We start from the raw sequence: 24,303 nt of genomic DNA, 5'->3' as shown, positions 1-24,303 counted from the left end.
AAGTTTATCATCGCAAAGTAATTGTACGATGTGCCATGAGGTATGTTCTATGTTGCATGGAAATGAAAACGTTCAAATGGAAAATACTGAAACAGGAAACGATTGAAACTATCCGTTTTACAAGAATATGTTATTGGATAGAGAGTTTCAGAAGTATTTCTGCGAAAAAACAAAATCAGCGACCTCCTGAAAGAAGAGAGTCTGCTATAGAAGAACCATGAGAGAAAGCCTTATCCATAGAAGAGGGACAAGACATGACAAAATCATCGAAACCTTCACGATATGCAAACGTTAATCCACTTGCAGAAAGCCCGATTGATGATAACTCCGGTAATTCCATCTCTCGATTTAAGAACTGAACGACTTGTCGCATGCTTGGCCTACCTTCAGGTTCTGAATGAGAACATAACAAGCCAAGTTTCAACACCAACTCAACTTCTTCAACTATATAATCTGTACCCATATTCGGATCCTTCGCCTGAAGAATTTCACCTTTAGTCCAAAAAGAAAACACCCAATCAACCAATATTAAGTCCTCCATTATTGGCCTTCTACCAGTAGCAACCTCAAGTAAAAATGCACCAAAACTGAACACATCAGTCTTCGTCGTGGCCTTCCCTGTTCGGGTGTGCTCAGGCGCAAGATAGCCTAAAGTGCCGACAATGTGAGTTGTCTGAGGATCTGATCCATGGTCATATAATCTTGCCAGACCAAAATCGCCTAATCTTCCGTTCATTTCGCCATCAACCAACACATTGCTCGCCTTTACGTCTCTATGGATCACAATTTGCTCCCATTCTTCGTGAAGATAATGCAGCCCTGAAGCGACACCTTTGATCACCTTAAATCTTTGGCTCCAATTTAGAGTAACCTTAGGTTGATCAAACAAATACTTGTCTAAACTTCCATTCGGCATGTAATCATAAACAAGCAGTAATTCTCCTTTACGCCTGCAATACCCTAAAAGAGTGACTAAATTCCGGTGACGAAGCCGCCCGATACTAACAATTTCCGCTACGAAAACCTTCATTCCCTGTCTAGTTTCATGTGACACCTTTTTGACAGCAACCTCCATTTTTGTAGTTGGTAAAACACATTTATAAACCCGGCCAAATCCGCCGCTCCCCAGTAATTCTTTCTCCTTGAAACCTTTGGTCCCTATGTACAAATCCTTGAATTTGAATCTATGAGGCCAGTAATCAAGCTCCCAATCTTCAAGCACTTCTGCATATTTCCTTCTCCTTCTTATGAAATAAACCAAACCTGAAATAGCTAACAAAACAACACTTATAGAAATAACAGGCACCCCAATTGTTAAAAACTTGGATTTCTTTTTGGGTCCAATCCGTGGAAGCTTAGGAAGATTAGAAAGAACAAGAGGCTGAGCTTGACCATTCATCATAAAGCTCCAACCCAATACATAATGAGATGTTAGAACAGAACCAGTAGACGATGAGAAGCCAACGTACATAGTTTCTTGCAAAACTGGCGACAAATCACGAGTTAGAGACAAGAGTGGAACACTTGGTTTAACGAACTTGAATGGAGCTAGAGTGACATTAAGTTGCTTCTTTAAACCATCATAATCCACCCAAAGCTGCATCGGTAGGCCGCTATAAAGGCTCAAATTTGTCATCCTGTTGCTACGACTGTCGGCATAGTATCCGGCTGCCGAAGACTGAAGGGACCGTAGCCCATTAATATCAATCCCGACATGGTTATCGTTGATGTCGCCAAATTCGCTGCTAAGAATGGTGTCAAGCTCTACTGCAACAACATGGTTAGTCTCATTACCGTTATTTTTATCATTAAAAAGACCAAGAAACTGACTTGGAAGAGAGTCCGGTAGTCCTCTCGTTGGTGCAATCACAAAAGCAATCCCGTGGCCGCTAAGATCGGGATTTTCTGATAAAATAGCGAAGACGAAAGTGGTTGAGAAACTGAAAGCAGAGGCGTTTGATGAGCTTTTGAAGGCTACGGGATTTGGAAAGAATGCGTGGCCTTTTTGTTGTTTGGTGTCGTTGGTGAGTCTTAAAAGGCCTTTAGAGGTGATCTCAGCTAGACCATCAAGGCTCAAATTAGTTGAACGGAAGCCATTGAAGGTGAAGTTAAGATCTTGGGATTCTGCTAAGTTTAGTAGCAGAGAGAGCAGAATTATAAGCTTGCATAACATTTTTTCTTCTCTCTTTCAACTGTTTTCTTTTATTGAATTTGGTAGGATTAAGTAAGCACCGCTCCACATGTAATGTCATCTAATCCAAGCCGTCCATAAGAATGTAATCCTGACCATGACATTCTTGCTTAAGAATGAATTATTGAAGGAGTTTACTGATTTTTCAACGCATGTGACGGTGCTATGTACTAACTTTGAAGATTCAAATATGCATCAAATTGTTTATATTTTTCAAACTTGGTTGACAACGAGAGGTTAGAGCTTACATAAATAGATTCTTCCTGCCTAGTACCGCAAGTTTACACGTTGTATCCAATTCTATATCTCAATCTTAATTTATATAGTTTAAATAACCTAATTTTTTTATTATACTTAGAGTGAATTATTTTTCGGTTCTCTATGTGTCATAATTCACATTTTATTCTCTTTGTTTGAGAATCAAATAATATGATCTTCCATTTTTATTTTCGTTAACATTTTAGTTATCTCGTTTATATTTTGTGTTAGTCAACTAAGTCAAAAAACTTAAATAAAAAATATATTTCAATTTAATCCTTAAACTTAGTTTTAATATAAATATAAATAAAATTATATTTTTGAGATTTAATGATTAAATAAATTCAATTGAATTTGTTTTTTTTATTAAATTTTTAATTTTCTTACTTCATTGACTTTCTAAAATCAAATAATAATTAAATTGATTATTTTTTTCAAAAATTTAAAACTTTAATAAATATTAAAAAATTAAATTGAAGTCATAGTTATTAAATTTCATAGAATTTACTTTTCATTTATACATATTAAAAATATATGTTGAAATTTTTTATTGAACTTAATTTTTCTTAATTAAATCTTTTGACTTAATTGACTAACACCAGAACTGAATGAAAGAACTAAAATGTTATCGAAATAATAATTAATAGATTATATCGTTTGATTTTCAAATAAGAAAGACGAAAATGTAAATTCTTACATATATAAAAGACCAGAGAATAATTTGCTCGTATATTGAGTTTAGATCAGATTTCACATCATATTCCACGATAATCAATTGAAATTGTTTTAGTGACATAATAAATGATATGACACATGTATATAAATTTGTCATATTATTAATACATTTCCGGTCCTAGTTTAGAAATCTCGCTTCTCATTTTGAGATGTTTTATTTTAAAATTTTATTTTTATTTCTAGAGTAATTTATATTAGTTTTTTATTCTTCTAGTCACCTTAAAAAATTCCTATCAAAAATTAGAGTACTATCCTTGATAAAGATAAAATATACAAAACATATAATAATAAATATTTTTTCAATTTTTTATTTATAATGCAATGAGAATTTTAAAATAGTACGGTGAAAATATATAAATATATTAACATGGGAAATCCAACTTTCACACAAATAATTTGAATTTATAAATGAAAGTTGAGCTAATTAAAAAGGTTAATTATTCTATTGTTTTAATTGTCTATCTAGAAACGATTAACCTTTTTAAATTACTATACCTAGATGATTTTAAAGTTTATCTTTCAAACTTGTTCTCCTATTAAATCCTTATGTTAAATATGTATTTTAACTTACAAAGCAAAACTTATGCTTTTATAATCATATATTTCATGTAATGAATTAAAATATAGTTAGTCCTTATATCTTATAGTTTTTTTTTAATATTAATAATTTAGATTAGTCTTTGTCCACATGATATTGGATTTTGTAATTATCTACTCCGGTCAAGTATGTTGATGATAAATTAGAATGTTAATTAGAGGAAAAGAAGTAAAGGCAGTCAGATTTTGGCATCAACTACAAGTCAAGTCATTCTTCTAGAGTAATGCCCCACTGGCAAGAGAAGAACATGAGCCACGTCTGCCGCCACACAGTTTAAAATCTAAATGGCAGCTAGTATGTAAGTCAACATGTATGCCCACCCTTGACTTATGACTTATACACCAATATAAATCTCAAAATATTTCATATTTTTCGTTTAAAATTTGTTTCATATTGTTAAAAAATATTTTTACCTATAAAAGAATTTATATTTTTTAGATTTTAACTGTAATCAAATATTGAATAATTGTTTTTATTAAAGAAAATGATATTTATTATTTGAACCTCCCTTTGCACTATAAAAATAATAGAATTATCAGCAAATATTTTTGCTGCTAATAGTGCTAAAGTTGTTAGTATAAACTTATATATAAAAAAAAATTCTGGCATGTTGATGCTAATAAAATTTTGTCTTAAGTAATTAATAGTAAAATTTACTGTAAAATGCTGCTATAACTTAACTAATGGCAGCAATTTTTTAAAATTATTGCTGCAAAATGTCTTTTAGCAGCAAAAAAAAATTAGCTGCAAAAGTATTGTTAGCAAATACAGAATTTCTTATACTGTTGTAAGTTTAACTTTTATATAAATTGATTATTTGAATTAATCATTCGATATCTTAATCTACTAATTTTCAAAATTACTCGCTGTATCTAGGAAAATTAATATTTTTATACTATGTATTACGGAATTTTTTTACCTAGACCAGGTTTATGATAAATTCATGGACCAAAACAATCAAATGTTATCAAAATGTGAATTGAGAGAAAAACATGATAAATTTCTAATATTTGATTGGTTTGTTTCATGAACTTTTTGTTAGAAAATGTTAAACATGGGTGTTAAAATGACATGATTATTTGTTTATTTTGATGTTTAATTTTGAGTAGGCACTATCCGAAAGTATCAGATTTTGGTGGTTTTATTTTCTCTACTGTCAGTAGATTAAAACCGTATATTTATATGCTCAAAATAGTTAAAAGGTGAATGTAAATTGGTGCTCAAAAGTCATATTTTGAAAAATGAATTTAAAAAAAATTATCCATTTCACATTGGTTGGAAAACTTCACTTGATGTGGTTTATATTAAATTGTCCATTAGCTTAGTTACAAGCTAGTGAGTTTAAGTGCTCACAATTCAATCAACCAATTTTAAGAGACAATGGATGTGCATTTAATTTTTGCATCGAATGCCATGACAAATCTAGTTTCGTGCAAGTTTTATTTTTGTGTTTTTAATTTTTTTTTCAAATTATATAACACCCGGTTTAATTTTTTTTTAACTTGTCAATTTAAATTTTGTAACTTGCCAATTTAATTTTTATAACATGTCTCCTTTATTACACAATAAAGGAGATGCATGTTATGAAATTTTGATGGCTATATACAGCTATCAATTCCAATATAAAAGTTAGTTTTGTAACCCAATAGCAACTAGAAGGGGGGGGGGGTTGAATAGTTGCCACTAAAAACTTTTGCGGATTAAGGATTTGATTAAAACTAAACTAATGGAGGTTTGAGAAGGAAGAACACACAAGATTTATAGTGGTTCGGTGATTAACACACTCACCTACATCCACTTCCCTCAAACTAGAGGTTTCCACTAAACTTGGAGTTTTTACAAGTTCACTCCCAACTTAGGTTTTCAAAGGCTCAACCCAAACCAACAACTAACAACAACAACCTATAGTTTTTCTAGGCAAAACTACAAACCAAACAACAACAAGAGTTTCTAGGGTTCACTCTTAAACCAACAAATTACAAAGGTTTTTCACACAAGATTTGAAGATTGCTTGAGAGGTTTGAATGCTTTGGTTGTCAACCCTTTTCCATACACAACAATATGATATATATATAGGCCTCCAAACAATTCTTCCCGTTACTCTTTTTGTGTGAAGTAAAAGAGTAACAAATCAGCTTTTTGAAAAAGACTTGCCAGACGGAGTTCGCGCCCGCCAACTCCAGTTCGCGCCCGCGAACGGCTCCTTGGGCAAAGTCCTCAACGGTCCTCTGCTGAAGTGTCAGCACCTCGTTGGGTGTAATAAATGACCGTTGCAACTCAACATTTTAAGATTTAAACTTCGCGCCCGCGAGGTACACTTCGCGTCCACGAACTTAAGTTCGCTCTCAACACTTGTTGAATCTGGCACTCGCGAGCTTCAGCCCCTATTCATGTCTGATTAAGTTCGCTCCCGCGAACTAATGTTGGCGCCCGCCAACTTCCTCTGGACAGCTTGGTGATCGAAAAATTCGATTGTCGCTAGAGATGTCCGATTTGCTTTCCGAGTGTTCCGGGGGGTTCCTACACACTTAATTAGAGTGTTAGAACCTTTGGTGTTAATTGTCATGGTCAAAATAGAAGAGATTGAATCAATTAAGGTCCAACATTCTCCCCCTTTTTGACTTTGACAATTAACACAAAAAAATAACTTGAAGACTCAACTTAGACTAAACTTTGTCTCCCCCTCAATTGATGCATATAATACAAAAAGAGAAAAGTTAAGTCAAGTTGAGATATCTCCCCCTTTGGCAAAATCAAAAAGCAAAAATAGACACGACGTAAGCATAAATTGCACGAGTTTGAATACGACATGAAAATCACAATGACATTATGATAAACATAAGAAAACACATGTGTGTTCCAACCACACTTAGAAAAACAAGCAACACAAAAAGACTATGAAAAGAAAACATGACATGCAAGTGAAAGTATGCAATGGGTAGGTTCAATCTTCATCGTCATCGGGGTCTTCATTGTGAGGAGGTGAAGTGGAGGGTGAAAATGACCAATGAGAGTCAAATTTGTTCTTGAGATATGTCATCCCTTCCTTGATAGTATTGACCTCCCCCTCAAGCACTGTCATCCTTGACATCATATGAACATTTTGTCCATAAATAGTTTCAAACATTTGAGCTTGAGACATGGTTGCAAAAGGAGGTGGAGGGTTACTTGATGAGGCATGGGGATCTATATGTGGCCATGATTCACGCTCTTCTTGCCTCATTGCCCTTGCGGCTTCCTCAACATCTTCCTCAATATTAGTAGAGGAGATCCTTCTTTTTCTTGCTAGCCTTTCAATTTCACCACCAATGGCATTCTCACCAAACAAATATTGAATGGAGTTGTCACGAACCAAGATGGCTTTAGAAGAATGCTCAAAATGCTCTTGGTCCAAGGGAGCACATTTCCAATGAAAAGGTTGAGGATTAGCATTCTTGACTTGAGAAGTGAGGGCTTTGGCCTTTTTGACTAGGCACGTCACAAAGGAGGCAACCCTTAGGTGACCCCCTCTCTTATCAAGATCAAAAAGGTAATTCATAAAGTAGAAGCCACAAGAAAATTTAATACCTTTTGTTGCAAGATAGAGGAAAAACACATCCTTCTTGGAAATTTTCTCATTGCCCTCACTTCTTGCATGAATGGAGTGAGTGATGATGCGATGAAGGATGAATAATGGTAGGGTCTTCAATGTCTTGGCGGTTGCGGAATTGGAACGATATGGTGTGATGGTGCTAATTTCGCCCCAAAAATCCTCAAAGTTGAACCGAACATGAGAAGGACATGTAGGATGCCCCCATTCAAAGCCAAACGCATCATCAACTTCTTCTCTTGATAGCCGGTAAAGCCTTCCTTGAACTCGAAAGGAGACCCCAAAATAACCAACTTCTCCATCTTCCTTGCGAATGATGTAGAGTGAAGAGAGTACTTCGCGAGTCAAATTTTCATACCCATCATGGTGATGAGAGTAGACAAATTTCCTCCACCCGAGATTGTCAATTAGTTCCAAAACATCTCTTTTCACATTGCTTGCTTCTAAACCCGTAAAATCTATGTAGCGACTAGGCAAAACGGGCCTCTCATGGAACTTACTAATCCTTAAGTTCAAGGTCTCTTGATCATGTGTTGGAATTTCCACTTGTGGTGGAATTGTTTCTCTTTGGCTAGTAGAAGGGCCTTGAGATTTCTTACTTTGTGTCTTTCTTCTCAATGAGCGAAGGGGGAAATCCATGATGCAAGTGAAAAATGATGATGAACAAGAGTATTTGATGAGAAAAATGAGTGATTTTGGTAGCAAAAGGTGTTAGAAATGTTGTAGAAAGTTGTAAACAAGAGAACTACTAAAGGGGAGTATTTATAGGCATGAAAAACGACTCCAACGGCTAGTTAACGGCTAGTTTGACCCATTAAATGCATTGAAAACCGTTACCAAACGACTAATTTTTTTTTGAAAATTCGAAGGAGTTCGCGCCCGCGAACTAGGGTTCGCGACCACGAACTCTCACTGCTGAAAATTTCCTTTTTGAAGATCAAACTTCGCGGGGGGCGAACAAGAGTTAGCGCCCGCGAGGTTTGTCTGGACACAAAAAATTGACAAAATTGAAATTTTCAATTAAAAGGAATTAAGCCTTGATTTTTAAAAGTTGGAACACATTTGATGTGAAATGAGGGACTATTCAGTTTAATTCATGAGTAGAATCAACTAGCTAAGGTCCAATCATTTAATCATGTTATCACAATAAGAGAACAATAAATAGCATGAAAAATAACAACCATATAACCAAAGAAAACATAAATTCGGATGCTTAAAATACATAGCAAACAAATCACAATAAGGTAGACCCATCAATCATACCAATTTCTCTTAAGATAAAAGACATCCTTTCCTCATTTAAGGGTTTTGTGAAAATATCCGCCAATTGATTGTTTGTATTAATGAATTCTAATACAACATCTCCCAATTGGACATGATCACGCATAAAATGGTGTCTAATATCTATGTGCTTGGATCTAGAGTGTTGGATCGGGTTCTTGGACAAATTGATCGCACTAGTATTGTCACATTTCAAAGGAATATGATCAACCACAATTCCATAGTCCTTGAGATGTTGTCGAATCCAAAGAACTTGGGTACAACAACTTCCCGCGGCTACATATTTGGCTTCGGCCGTGGACAAGGCAACCGACACTTGTTTCTTACTATGCCAAGAAACAAGGCAATTGCCTAGGAATTGACAAGTTCCCGATGTACTTTTTCTATCTATGACACTACCGGCATAGTCCGCATCCGAATAAGAAATAAGGTCAAAGGAGTTATTCCTAGGATACCAAAGACCTAAGTGTTGTGTGCCCATGAGATATTTGAAAATTCTTTTGACATGAAAATAATGAGACTCTTTCGGACAAGATTGAAAACGAGCACAAAGGCAAACACTAAACATTATATCCGGTCTACTAGCGGTAAGATAGAGTAAGGAACCAATCATACCTCGATATTTCTTTTCATCAAAGTTCTTACCACTTTCATCCTTGTCAATTTTAACATTGGTGGGCATTGGGGTTTTGCTTGTCTTACATCCATCCATGCCAAATCTCTTGAGTAATTCTTTAGTGTATTTGGCTTGATTGATGAATATTCCCTCATTACTTTGCTTGATTTGAAGCCCCAAGAAGAACTTAAGTTCTCCCATTAAACTCATTTCAAATTCATTTGTCATGCACTTTGAAAAATCTTCACAAAGCAACTCATTAGTAGCACCAAAGATTATGTCATCAACATAAATTTGCACAACAAGAATGTCTTTAAAACTTCTTTTGATGAAAAGAGTGGTATCCACTTTACCCTTAGTAAAACCGTTTATGATGAGGAATGTGCTAAGCCTATCATACCAAGCTTTAGGTGCTTGTTTCAAACCGTAGAGAGCCTTGTTAAGTTTAAAAACATGGTTAGGAAATTCAAAGTTTTCAAAACCCGGAGGTTGAGAGACAAAAACTTCTTCTTGAATAAAACCATTTAGGAAAGCACTCTTTACATCCATTTGATAAAGTTTAAAATTCATATGACATGCAAATGCAAGCAAAATTCTAATAGCCTCTAATCTAGCCACGGGGGCAAAGGTCTCATCATAATCGATACCTTCCTCTTGGCTATATCCTTTGGCAACAAGTCTAGCTTTGTTTCTAGTAATGACTCCATCCTCATCAAGTTTATTTCTAAAGACCCATTTTGTGCCAATAATAGAACCAAAGCTAGGCCTAGGGACTAATTCCCAAACATTACTCCTCTCAAATTGGTTGAGTTCATCTTGCATTGCAATCACCCAACACTCATCATTGATAGCCTCTTCAATGGTCCTTGGCTCAATTTGAGAGAGAAATGCAAGGTTGTTAGAGGCTTGAGATCTAGTGAATATACCTCTTTGGAATCCATCAAGTACTTTCTCTCTTGGGTGCTTCTTCGTTGTTCTTGTCGCTTTAGGGAGTTCCGGGTGCGGATCTTCCTCTTGTGGAAAGTCTTCCTCAAGTGTTGTTTGCATTGGTGCACTTTCTTGAGGTTTCTCTTCATCATCCATCTTGTTGAATGTGGGATCAACCTCTCCAATGTCTAGTGATCCAAAATGATCTACAAAATTCATACCTTTCCCATCAAGTGTATTGTTTTTATCAAAAACAACATGCATAGATTCTTCAACAAGCAAAGTGGACTTATTGAATACTCTATAGGCTTTTCTACATGTAGAGTAACCTAAAAATATGCCTTCATTGGATTTAGAAGCAAATTTATCTAGGTTATCCTTTGTATTTAATATGAAGCATTTACACCCAAAAACTCTTAGATATGAAATGTTGGGTTTTCTTCCCATCCATAACTCATAAGGTGTTTTATTCAAAATGGATCTTTTCAAAACACGATTTTGCACATAACAAGAAGTATTGACGGCTTCCGCCCAAAAATAGCTTGGTAATTTAAATTCATTTAGCATAGTCCTTGCCATTTCTATAAGAGATCTATTCTTTCTTTCCACTACCCCATTTTGTTGGGGAGTTCTAGGACACGAGAACTCATGAGAAATACCAAGGTCTTCACAATAGCTTTCAAAAAGATGATTTTTAAATTCACCACCATTGTCACTTCTTATACTCATAATATAATATCCCATTTTGTTTTGAACAAGTTTTGAAAAACTTTTAAAAGCATCAAAAGTGTCATCCTTATGAGCCATGAAAATAACCCAAGTATATCTAGAGTAATCATCAACAAGGACATAGGTATAGTGCTTACTACCCAAACTAGCAACTCTAGATGGTCCAAATAAATCCATATGAATCAATTGAAGAGGTTTGGATGTACTTACCACCTTTTTGGATTTGAAGGATGACTTGTGTTGTTTCCCCATTTGACATGAAGCACAAACTTTGTCCTTCTCAAATTTAATATCTGGAAGTCCAATCACAAGTTCTCCTTTTCTCAAGTTGTCTATCAACTCCATGTTAGCATGGGCAAGCCTTCTATGCCAAAGCCAAGGCTCGTTCTTTGTGGACATAAGACACTTGAGATTCTTGTTAGAAGTTGAGTCTAAGTCAATTATGTAAATATTTTCACTCCTTTCTCCTCTAAGGATGGTCTTGTTATCACTAACTTGAGTAATGTAACAAGCCTTAGAGTCAAAAGTGACTCTTAAGCCACTATCGCATAATTGACTTACACTCATCAAGTTATGCTTCAAACCATCAACTAATAGAACATTTCTAATACAAGAAGATGAGTTTGAAGTCTTACCAATCTTACCAATACCAACCACTTTTCCTTTTGCATTGTCACCAAAGGTTACATAGCCACCATCTTTTGATTGAAGGGTTGTGAATAGCTTTGAAGTTCCGGTCATGTGCCTTGAGCACCCACTATCCACAATCCAAGGTCGATTTTCCTTGATGGCTACTCCTTTGCCCTAAAACACACAAGGAAATTAAGAACTCTTAGGTACCCAAATGTACTTGGGTCCTTGAGGGTTAGTCTTGGAATCATCCAAGTGAATCAAGTTCAAGTGGATTTTCCTCACATAGCACCTTCCATTTGTATGCCCAACCTTCATGCAATAGAAACATCTAATGGTTGACTTAGCCTTTTTGGGCTTAGGTCTCCATGTTTTAGAATGAGTTGAAGGAGCATCCTTACCACAAGAGCAACATGTGTGAGGTTGTCTTGGGTTGGTGTGAGCATTCTTACCCTTGGGTGGTTGTCCCTTGGGGTTGGGACCTCTAGGCTTAGCATTCTTGGGAATGCTTGGTCTAGTGTCCTTAGCCTTAGCATTTGTTGGAATGCTTGACTTGGTAACTTTAGGCTTATCATCCTTAGATGTGTTGGCCTTAGCTTGTGGAGGATCAACATCCATCTTAGTCATAGAAGGACTAGAGGGTGTTGTCTCCTTTGTGAACTCCACATCTATGGAAGAAGATTGTATCATTCTAGCTCTCTTGAAGGTGGTTCTAGAGGATTGAGATGATGAGCAACTAGCCACAAAACCCAATCCTTCCTTAGAAGAAGAAGGTCTTTGAAAAGTCAACATCTCATCTAAAGATTGTTTTCCCTTTTGAAACTTAGTCAAAGAAGTTTTGTACTCAATCACTTCCTTCTTTAATTTCTCATTCTCTTCTTTCAAAGAGTTGAGAGAAGTGAGATTGGAAGTATTAAGTAGAGAAATTGAATTTTTTAAGGATTCATTTTGTAAATTCAAATTAACAATTTGTTTTTGAAAATCATTAATTTTAGCCTCAAGTAAGGAAAAATCTTCTTTGTTTTTCACAATTTTTCTCTTATAGCTATTGACTTTCTTAGCCATAGTTTTCATCATTTCCACCTTCTCATCCCCACTATCACTTTCATGATCATGGGTAGAGAGATCATCAATAGAAGAAGAGGAAATAGAGGAGTCATTGTGTACCTTAGTGGAAGAGGCTTCCTCTATATTGGCCATGAAACAAATGTTGGCTTTTTCACTTTCATAGTCCTCATCCTCTTCACTAGAGTCATCCCATGTCACTTTGTAAGCCCTTTTCTTGACTTCTTTATCTTTCCTATGTGATCTTTGTGGATTCTTCTCATTGTTGTTGCACTCATTTTTCATATGGCCTTTCTTGCCACACTCATAGCATTTCACATCTTCCTTCTTGAAGGGTCTTTTGTGAAATTCTCTCTTGCTTTTGTCTTGCTTCCTCTTGATGTAGTTGTTGTATCTCTTGGTGAACAAAGCCATTTCTTTGTCACTCCCATCATCCGAGTCCAATTCAAGAAACTCATCATCACTAGAGTAGCTTGACTCTTTAGCTTCCTTTGCCTTAGTTTCTTTGACCTTGGTCTCCTTAGCCTTCAAAGCTAGCACCTTTTTCTTTTCTTCTTTAGGCTCTTCCCTTTCAATGTACATTTCAAAGGTAAGAAGCTTACCAATTAGCTCATCGGTGTTGAGATTTGTGAGATCATTTGCTTCCTTAATGGAGGTGACTTTTGACTCATAGAGACTCCTTGGCAAAGACCTCAAGATTTTGCTATTGATATCCGCCTTGGAGTAGTGCTTCCCATACTTCCTTAATGCCTCAACAATCTTGAGAAGTCGGTTGGTCATCTCGGTCACCTTCTCTCCGGCCTTGTGGAAGAACATCTCATATTCTTGAGTTAGGAGTTGAATCTTCTTGAACTTCACTTCACTAGTTCCTTCATGATGATTCTCAAGAGTAACCCATATCTCCTTTGCGGTTTGACAATGAAGAATTTTTCCTCCTTCTTCTCTAGAGAGTGCATGATAGAGAGTGGACATGCACTTATTGTTTTTCAAGTAGGCAATTTCCTCAAGGGGAGTCCAAGCATCTCTTGGCTTATTCACCTCAACACCATCAACAAGATTTGTAGGACAAACCCATGGCTTCCTTATGCATTGCCATAGATTCACATTTTCACTATCAAGATACTTCTCCATCTTTTGCTTCCAATACGCATAATCGGTACCATCAAAGTATGGTCTTATGGAATTGTTGAGAAACCCTTCCATTGCTTTTGGATCTTCAAACTCTTGCAATTAAGCACAACTAGAGCACCAAGCTCTGATACCACTTGTAACCCAATAGCAACTAGAAGGGGGGGGGGTTGAATAGTTGCCACTAAAAACTTTTGCGGATTAAGGATTTGATTAAAACTAAACTAATGGAGGTTTGAGAAGGAAGAACACACAAGATTTATAGTGGTTCGGTGATTAACACACTCACCTACATCCACTTCCCTCAAACTAGAGGTTTCCACTAAACTTGGAGTTTTTACAAGTTCACTCCCAACTTAGGTTTTCAAAGGCTCAACCCAAACCAACAACTAACAACAACAACCTATAGTTTTTCTAGGCAAAACTACAAACCAAACAACAACAAGAGTTTCTAGGGTTCACTCTTAAACCAACAAATTACAAAGGTTTTTCACACAAGATTTGAAGATTGCTTGAGAGGTTTGAATGCTTTGGTTGTCAACCCTTTTCCATACACAACAGTATGATATATATAGGCCTCCAAACAATTCTTCCCGTTACTCTTTTTGTGTGAAGAAAAAGAGTAACAAATCAGCTTTTTGAAAAAGACTTGCCAGACGGAGTTCGCGCCCGCCAACTCCAGTTCGTGCCCGCGAACGGCTCCTTGGGAAAAGTCCTCAACGGTCCTCTGCTGAAGTGCCAGCACCTCGTTGGGTGTAATAAATGACCGTTGCAACTCAACATTTTAAGATTTAAACTTCGCGCCCGCGAGGTACACTTCGCGCCCGCGAGGTACACTTCGCATCCGCGAACTTAAGTTCGCTCTCAACACTTGTTGAATCTGGCACTCGCGAGCTTCAGCCCCTATTCATGTCTGATTAAGTTCGCTCCCGCGAACTAATGTTGGTGCCCGCCAACTTCCTCTGGACAGCTTGGTGATCGAAAAATTCGATTGTCGCTAGAGATGTCCGATTTGCTTTCCGAGTGTTCCGGGGGGTTCCTACACACTTAATTAGAGTGTTAGAACCTTTGGTGTTAATTGTCATGGTCAAAATAGAAGAGATTGAATCAATTAAGGTCCAACAAGTTTAGCCTTTTAGGAGCGTTTTGCGTATTGAATGTAATTGTGTGTTTAGACATAACTCAAGCTCTTTATATAGTAGTGAGGGAACCTTATAGAATCCAAATAGAAATGTAATTTCTATTTAATAGCTTGTGTTTGAATAGGAAAACGATTCCTTACTCAAAAAGAGTCCTACTCATAAATGTCTTTTTGAATAGGCTTATCTTCCTAGTTGAGAGTTTGTTTCAGAATAGAAAAATGATTCTGTAAATCTGGTCTTTTAATATTATTCCTTTTCCGCATAATCAGGTCTCTGGCGACGCGTTTTGAAATAGATTCTAAATATTGACCAAATTTTCAAGGAGTCAGTCTTGCTGGAGATTTTGGCGAATTCCTCTTTAGTCTTTAGACATGGCGAGTCTCATGGACTCAGGTACTAATATTGTTAGGTTTTCGCCTTAGGTGAATCCTGCGATTTACTCGGAAAAGTAGATTTTGTACGACACGGTTCCACATTATTTATGCTGAAAGTCGATTTCCAACAATTATTATTATGAATAGAGAAGATTTTTAACTTTAAAATAGAAGGTAGTTTATAATTTGAGAAGCACAAAATAGAAAAATGGCTTATCTTTTTAGGATGGAAGAATAATACATAGCATGCGGTTTAAAAAAATGTAAATCATGTAATCATACCATTTGCACAGCAGTATTACTGTCCTCTAAAGACATATTTATTCCTATGTCCATGTTAAGTTTATTTGTGTTAATGTTGCCTGTTAACTAATCCTAATAAGTCTATGTAAAAGTTTGTTTTAAATTTAACTATCTTAATTAAGTTATACAACCACCGATTATATATTATTAATTCTAATGTTTATGTTAATAAATTGAATTAAAATTAGGTCAATTTGAACTAATTATATTATTAATCATAAGTTAATTATGAAATATACACATCGGTGATAGAGTAAGCATTAACATACATCATACAATAAAATAAAAATAAAAGTCTTCAGCCTAAGTCAATTGTAATGTTTGGTGTCAATTCTATTAAATTATTGTCTTTAATAAATTAATCTATTTACAATTGAAGGAATTTCATACACTACACCATTTCCTAATTTATTTATAACTATATTTTTTTTTTGTCTTTATTTTTCTAACTTTTTTTCTTTTACAAAAAATACCTTTTTCTTTTTTAATTTCACATATTTTTTTTATAGATTTTTTTTGGTACTTTTTATTTTTTTATCGTGTTTTTAGTGTAATTATGGTGTATTATAATGTTTTTTAGTGTAATTATGTTGTTTTTATAGTGTATATATAATATATTTATAGCATATTTGTAGCGTTTTTATGATGTTTCATAAAAACACTGCAAATACACCATAAATACTGCAAATGCACCATATATATAATAAAAAAAGGGCAGAAATATACTAAAAAAACATAGATTTACCGAAAAACACCAAAATACATTATAAATACACCAAAAATACACTATAACGTAAATATATTATAAAAACACTGCAAATACACCATAAATCAATTCGTTATTTATAAAATCAGTAGCATTAAAATAAATAAACAAATATATAAATAAAAGAAACACAAAATAATTATATAAATAATAAAACAATTTTATAAACAAAAAAATCATAGATCTACAATAGAAAACAAACATAACATATTTCTTTTACAATAATAGCTTCTAAAAATAAAGTTCCAGCATAGAATTTGTGCAATATAAGTTAAGGTTATTCTTCATATTCTCTTCATCGTAATCATTTAATTTCTTCTATCCTCTCTCTTAGGGGACCATTGCAACTGAAGGCATATTCCTGGAAATCTCCGAAATTGAAAAAATAAACCTAAGTCCTGCAGCCTTTTCACGAATGTACAATCTGAGATTGCTCAAATTCTATCATAACACCTATATGTCATGGAAAAATCCTACTGGCTTTATATCAGAAACTACGACGGTTTCATGTGATGGTCTTCAATCTCTTCCTAATAAGCTATGTTATCTCCATTGGCATGGATATCCTTGGGAATCATTGCCTTCTAACTTTTCAATGGAGAATCTTGTCGAACTTAGCTTGCCGTTCAGCCAAGTTAAAGAACTCTGGAATGGAGTCAAGGTACATGCTCATTTTTCATTTCTGACAAAATTAGCAAATTACTCATGTTCTTGTATCTACTTCCTTTTTTTGCAGCATGTTCCGAAGTTAAAGCTGCTTGATCTTCATGATTCCGATCACCTGACAAGTCTTCCGGACCTTTCTTCAGCTTTGAATTTGGAAAGAATAATTCTTGATAATTGCACAAGCTTGGTTGAAATTCCATTGTCCATTCAATGCCTCAACAGGCTTGTTTATCTGAGTTTTTCTAATTGCAAGATGCTGCAGAGTGTTCCAAGCCTGAGTCTTTTGAAATCTCTAAGGACCCTTAATCTCTCTACCTGCTCGAGTTTGAGGAAGTTTCCAGAAGTTTCAGGGGATATAGAAGAGCTGCATCTAGATGGGACTGGACTGGAAGAATGGCCAACCTCTATTCCATTTCTTGACAAGCTAAGATTCTTATCTACAAATCATTGTGAAGAGCTTAAGACTCTGCCCAGCAGCATTCATTTGAATGCTCTGGAAAATCTTGACCTCTCTTGGTGCTCGAGTCTCGAGAATTTTCCAGACATTGTGGGGAAGAATATCAAGAACTTGAATGTAGGACACACTGCATTAGAAGAATTGCCATCATCAATAGGGTCACTCACTTCGCTTGCCAACTTGAACCTGCGAGAGACAGATATAAAAAAATTGCCTTCATCAATTGGAAATTTGTCTTCACTCGTTGAGTTGAATCTCAAAGAATGTTCAATAGATGAACTGCCATCATCAATTGGGTGTCTTTCTTCACTGATGAAACTGAATAAGGCTTTTTGTCGTATTAAAAAGTTGCCCTCGTCGATTGGAGAACTCTCTTCGCTTGTTGAATTGAATCTTAAGAACACTCCATTAACAGCATTGCCTTCATCAATTGGATGCCTAGCTTCACTTGTTAAGCTGAATTTGGCATTTACAGAGATAAAAGAATTACCTCAATCAATTGGATCTCTCTCTTCACTTGTTGAGTTGAAGTTGAGCCAATGTCCTAATCTTGAGAGACTTCCTAGCAGCATTGGTGAGCTGAAATGCCTTGAAAAGTTTTATCTTTGCGGTAATAGAAAACTAAGGAGTATTCGAAGCAGCATTTGTGAACTAAAACTCCTGCAAGATCTTTATCTTAATCACTGTACAAAGCTCAGTAAATTGCCTTCTTTATCTGGTCTCGGTTCCGTAAGAGATCTCGTTCTAAGCTACACAGGAATAGTGAAACTCCCGCGCAGCCTAGGCGACTTATCATCATTGCAGGTTCTGCTTCTAAAGGGAAATAATTTCATGAGAATTCCTTCAAGTATTAAACATCTTACATGGTTTGTATTGCAAACAAACTTGTCTACTTTTATGTTTCGGTGTTTTTAAAATTCTGAAAGTTTATATTTATAACCAATGCTTATTTAAAAAGTATCCTTTCGATGTTTAATGTTTCGTGCAACATCATAGGTTGGAAGTGATTGACGTATCATATTGCAAGAGACTCAAGGCCTTACCAGAGCTTCCTCAGCGTATAAGAGCTGTAATAGCACTAAACTGTATATCTCTGAAGACAGTTTCAAGTCCATTCATTCAATTTCAAGATTCACACGGACAATCTCCGGATGCCAAATACGGATTCACATTTGCTAATTGCGTGAGCCTGGAGAAGAATGCGCTTAACTACATTGTCGAAAATGTAAAGCTCAAAATCCACCATTTGGCAACTGCACTACTTCAACATTTCGCGGTAGGCATCACTCTTCGCTCTTCTAATACTCATAAACACCAATGCTCATCAAAAGAAATTCTGATTTTGCAGACTGATGAAGAAATTTTGGTTTCTCCGGTTGTGTGTTTCCCAGGAACTGAAATCCCTGGATGGTTCAGGTATCAAACTACAGGGGATTCAATAACCATCCTGCTATCTACGAATTGGTACGATAACAGATTCGTGGGATTCACATTTTGTGCTGTAATAGAATTGGAGAATCATCGGTATGAAAATGGTTTCACTTTTCTATGCAAATGTGTCATTGAAAATGAAAACGGTGGGGAACTCGCATTCACATCCGAGGAGATAGGAGAATGGAGGGACCAGATCATGTTCGAGTCGGATCATGTTTTTATTTGGAACACTAGCTGTTTCGACATTTTTGAAAAGGAAAGATGCGAACATCTTAGAAAGAACTCATGCACTGCTAGATTTGAGTTCGAGTCTTACATCCAGGACGACTATAAGGTAATGCTGCCGGGTTCAAACAGTTTCAAAGTTAAAAAATGCGGGTTTAATCTGGTATATGCCGATGAGGAGAAGAAGAGACTGGATCAAATAGATCAAGCCAGCTCTTCTTATGATCCAATGCAGGATGTAGAATTTGGAGAACATGTAATGGATTTTCACGCTAACAAGAAAATGAGAAGTGAAGACAATTGTTTTAATTAAATCAGATGAATCACATTGGAGATGACAAAATGAATACTTTAAGAAATTGTATGTCATAATACTAACTGATTGTATGATTAAAACCATAGCAATCAAATATTGTTCATTGTACTAAACATAATTCTACGGAAGTTCATAAAACTATATCTGAACAATTGACTTTTTTTATTATGAATGATGCTAATTTCTCTAAATATAAAGATATTAATTTCTAATTGAATTGAAAGAACAAGGAAAAAGGTGAAGCGATGGTGGCTAAGAAATGTAGTGTACTTGAAGCTGCCATAGAGACCAAGATGAGCAATGTTTTGGCATTTCAGCTTAACTAGGTCGATGCCCGCGCGTTGCGCGGGTTAAATAATAAAATGTACAATAAATATCTTTTCTTATACTATCTTATTTAATACATGAAAAATTTAAACAGTAAAAAAGTTAAATAATTTTGTTTTATTACATGATCATATATAGTTGTAAAGTTAAGACACATAGAATATGATTCATGCATATCACCACCAAGCAAATAAAAAAAAAGTTTAAATGCACTAAAAATCACCAACTTTCGCATGTTTTTGGTATTTAAAATTAAATCTTTTAATTTTGACATATTTAACATGAACTTTCAAATTTTTTGCAATTAAGACCACGTGTGTTTTATTTTGAAAAATAGTTTTATTTTACATCCAAAACAGCGTCGTTTTAATGTAAAACGGTGCCGTTTTACGTCCAAAACGGTGCTGGTGTCTTTAATTGCAAAATTTTGAAAGTTCGTTTACTTTTTTGCCAAAATTAAAAGATTATGTTAAATACTAAAAACACGCGAAAGTTGGTGATTTTTGGTGCATTTAAGCCTAAAAAAAATATCATTCGAACATGCTTTCTCACTATAAATTAATAATTTGCGTGCGTATTTTTCTCTTATAATAAAAACACATCAATTGAGCAGAAACAATAAAAAAATCAAGTAATTTTATTTTTTGTGAAATGTAAATATATTTTGTCATTTGAAAAAATGAAAAATACGTACCTTGTTTTTATTGTTTAAGTGCATACATGTATATAAGATAAGAAACTATGTATATAAAATTTTGTTGATGTTTCTCATTTATATATAGAAAAATAGTCTTTTCGTATTACAAAACTTACAAATATTAATAATATAAATGAATATTTACACTCTATACCATAATAAGGTAAAATATTTACAAACATGCTATCTTACACTACTAGAAAACAGTCATTTAGCGACGGATTTTTCCGTCGCTAAATGACCAAAATCCGTCGCTAAACACGTTTAGCGACGGATTTGCGATGGAAACAGTCCGTCGCAACCTTTTTGGTCGCAACGTTTGATAACGACGGGAAAAAAAATTGCGACGGATTTTGGTCTCCGTTTTAGCGACGGAATTTTAAATCCGTCGCTAATTAGCGACGGATTTAGCGACGGATTTAAATCCGTCACTAATTTTAAAAAAATTTAAAAATTTAAAAATTACATCGTAAAATAAATTTTTTATTTAATCAATCCCTCATCCGCGCCCTCCGTCACTCACCCACCCGAGTTAAATCAACCACCCGCATCCACCTGTCAATTTTCGCTAACTTCCCAGTAGGTCACCCATCCTTCCGTTACTCCCACTCAAGACTCTTTAACCTTGTAGTTCTCCCGCGCACAACTCCATCTTAACCAGATCATATTCATGTTATATATTTATGTATATTATACTTAAATGTTAACTAAAAACAACAAATATTTGTTTTCATAATTTAAACCCGCATTCTAAGATAATTTTTTTATAATTAATAATTTTATTAAAATATTTATATACTTTAAATAAATAAATAATATATAATTATTATTTCATAAATAATATTTAATTATTATTTTATAAATAAAAACGTTATATTATAATAATATAAATTTAATTAAAAAATTAATAATTATTTTTTATTAAATACTATCCTAAATAATATTAGATGCCTTTTAATTTTTTTTGACATTGAAAATTAGCGACGGATTTGAAATCCGTCACTAAATTCCGTCGCAAAAGGCATAATTTAGCGACGGATTTTAAAATCCGTCGCTAATTGCGAAAAATAAAAGGCGGGAGTATTCCCGCCAGTAATTAGCGACGGATTTTAAAATCCGTCGCTAAATTTTATCAAAACAATTGGCGGGACTACTCCCGCCAACATTAGCGACGGAAAATCCGTCGCTAAAGTTGGCGGGATCATTCCCGCCAATTTAATGTGGTGTTTAGATCCGTCGCTAAATCCGTCGCTAATCGAAAAAATAGCGACGGATTTTAGATCCGTCACTAAAATCCGTCGCTAAAACGCTGTTTTGTAGTAGTGTTATACTTTCTCTTTACAAGAGTGTTTTTCATATTTTCAAATATACCACCTTTTTTCTTTTATTAACAAAAATTATTTTACACTTCATCTTCTCCATCTTCTACATCTCTCAAAACCCTAATTTATTTTCTTATTTTATTCCATTAACACACATCCACCATCATTCTACCGCCACCGCCGCTTTCACCTCACGCCGCCGCTATCTCCTCGCCGCTGCTCTCCCTCACGTTTCCGCCGCTCTACTCCCACGCCGCCGCCGCTCTCTTCCCATGCCGCCTGACTCTCCTCTTCGCTCCGCCTCCGTTCTCGCTACATTCACCGCCTTCGCCATTGAATTTGACGCAATCTCCAACGTTGCCGCTCTGCTCGGCTCGCCGCAACCGCTCTATCTGCCGCCGCTCCATCCTTCTCTGCTCCTCCTTTGTCGATTAAATATGAAATCGGATCTCAAAATATCAGATCTGAAATTTCAAATCTAATTTTTTATATCTGAATTTGTTTCTTTTTTAAATTGTATACAATATGTATTATATACGGATTATATATAAAATTTGGCTTCATCTTCATCTTCTCCGTTTTTCAGAGATATTCTCATTCTCAGATCTGATGTTTTAAAAAAAACATATATAATTCGTATTATATACAGATTATATACAAAACTGCATTTTTATATACGAATTTTTATATAAAAACTGTATTTTTGTAATTATTATTTGAAAATTTGTACTTTTATAATTATTTTTTATATTTCTGTTAAAAAAATGCAAGTAGTATCTTTGTAAATATTTTTATTTTTTTCGGTATTTGTAAAAAAATTTCTAATATAAAAGACTTTTAAGATTTCATAATAAATGACTTTAAAAACTTATAATTAATTAAAAATAATAATTGATTTCATAATTTATAACATTAATGATGCATAAAAAAACTCTTTAAATATATAACTTTTTAAACATTAATAAAATATAGTAAAGATTAAAAATATTCAAATATACTATATACTAAATATTAGAAATAAATTAGATTTTTAAATTTTAATTTCATAATTATCATTTATTAAAATGCAATGGATTTAAACTTTCATTTTTAAAAGTTAAAATTATTTTTTTAAAATGTATTTTATGTCATAATTCATAAAAGTAAATAATAAAATAAACTCTTCAAATTTTATAACTTATATTTAAACTCTTTGAATTTTATAACTATAAATTTATTGTGTATTTAAGAAAAAGTTAATTAAATTATATAAATAAAAATTAAAATAAATTTAAATATAGTTGTACACGTGGATGAAATATAGAAAGACACTTGGTGAAATTGTGTGAAAACTCTTTTGGAGCTAAGATTATAATCTATATATATATATATATATATATATATATATAGATTAATTGTCGGAAAACGGTTGGGTCTACAAATTACAAAAATAACAAAAATAGAGATTTATTTCGTAACGTTTTAAACATCAAAATTAAATCGCAACATAAGTGAAACGTTGGAATTTGTTTTGCAACTACTTTTTTTTCTTATTAATAATATCATTAAAATTACATTAAATGATACAATTTTTTTATAATTTTTATAAATTATTACTTCATCCATTCTAAATTAATAGATCACTTTATCATTTTTTGCATCCTAATTTGTGTACACCTTCAATTTTAGTAAACAATTTAAATGTTGAAAGTTATGGGCTGTGACACCTTTTTCAGAAGGCGACATGTAGATAAAAAGGCATAAGCGTATTAATTCCAACTCGTAATATAATGGACTTTAAATTCGGACGTCGAACCCACGAGAAATGTGGAGTTATGATGACAACGAGTTTAGTTGTTACTCAATTCGTTTAGCACGCAAGAGCAAGAATTTTAGATCATAATTAAATAAAAACAACTAAAGTAAACAAAGACTAAATCTAAAAATTACTTAATCAAGCAAATGATTAATTAACTATTGGATTAAAAGCAAGAGTAAAAATGGATCAAAAGCAAGAGTAAAGTTGTTTTTTTAATACTTTTCAAAAAGAAAAAGAAAAGACATAGTATTTGACTAAATAAGAAAATGAGTCTAATGTCTTGAGCCTTAAAATTTGAATCCTGAAAAGCCCTTTTTGTGCTGGTCACGATCATGACCTCCTCTTTAAGTGGGAGTCACGACCGTGACTCTTGTAAATAAGTCAGCGTCGGTACAATTTGCTCCATAGGTCAGGATCGTGACCTTCCCCTGGTTGCGGGTCACGATCGTGACATGCCTTGATTAAGCATCTTCATCGCTTCCTTGCTCTAAGACTTTGCCGCAATGATTCTTTGTCGATTTCTTCGCTTTCTTAGGTTAAATACGCTTCAAAACGCTCTAATGTCCTGAAAAGTTCAAGCACACAATAAGATACATAAACACCTTAAAATACAAGACAAATTACATTAAAACGTGATGAAATGACTCGAGTAAATAGGAGTATTTTACTCCTATCACACCAACGCCTTCTTGGTCGAGTTGGTTCTAGAAAAATTCAAAATTATTCATT

General features: G+C 34.3%; 2 protein-coding genes across 2 annotated transcripts; one reads left to right on the top strand and one right to left on the bottom strand.

Annotated features, from left to right (window-relative positions):
- Nucleotides 1–84: 84 nt before the first annotated feature.
- On the bottom strand, nt 85–2,310 carry LOC126653779 (L-type lectin-domain containing receptor kinase IV.1). The gene has a single exon (XM_050347716.2). The coding sequence runs from the start codon at nt 2,171–2,173 to the stop codon at nt 176–178; it is 1,998 nt and encodes a 665-aa protein (XP_050203673.1). The 5' UTR covers nt 2,174–2,310; the 3' UTR covers nt 85–175.
- Nucleotides 2,311–13,974: 11,664 nt separating this feature from the next.
- On the top strand, nt 13,975–19,427 carry LOC126660960 (disease resistance protein RPP2B-like). The gene is made up of 5 exons (XM_050354724.1): nt 13,975–13,980; nt 16,667–16,993; nt 17,069–18,321; nt 18,452–18,731; nt 18,804–19,427. The coding sequence occupies exons 1-5, from the start codon at nt 13,975–13,977 to the stop codon at nt 19,425–19,427; spliced, it is 2,490 nt and encodes an 829-aa protein (XP_050210681.1).
- Nucleotides 19,428–24,303: the final 4,876 nt, after the last annotated feature.

This window comes from Mercurialis annua, linkage group LG1-X, assembly GCF_937616625.2.
Source record: "Mercurialis annua linkage group LG1-X, ddMerAnnu1.2, whole genome shotgun sequence".
In the NCBI taxonomy this organism is placed as follows: domain Eukaryota; kingdom Viridiplantae; phylum Streptophyta; class Magnoliopsida; order Malpighiales; family Euphorbiaceae; genus Mercurialis; species Mercurialis annua.
Note: the sequence above shows the minus strand (reverse complement) of the source record. Positions and strands in the feature narration are given on the sequence as shown.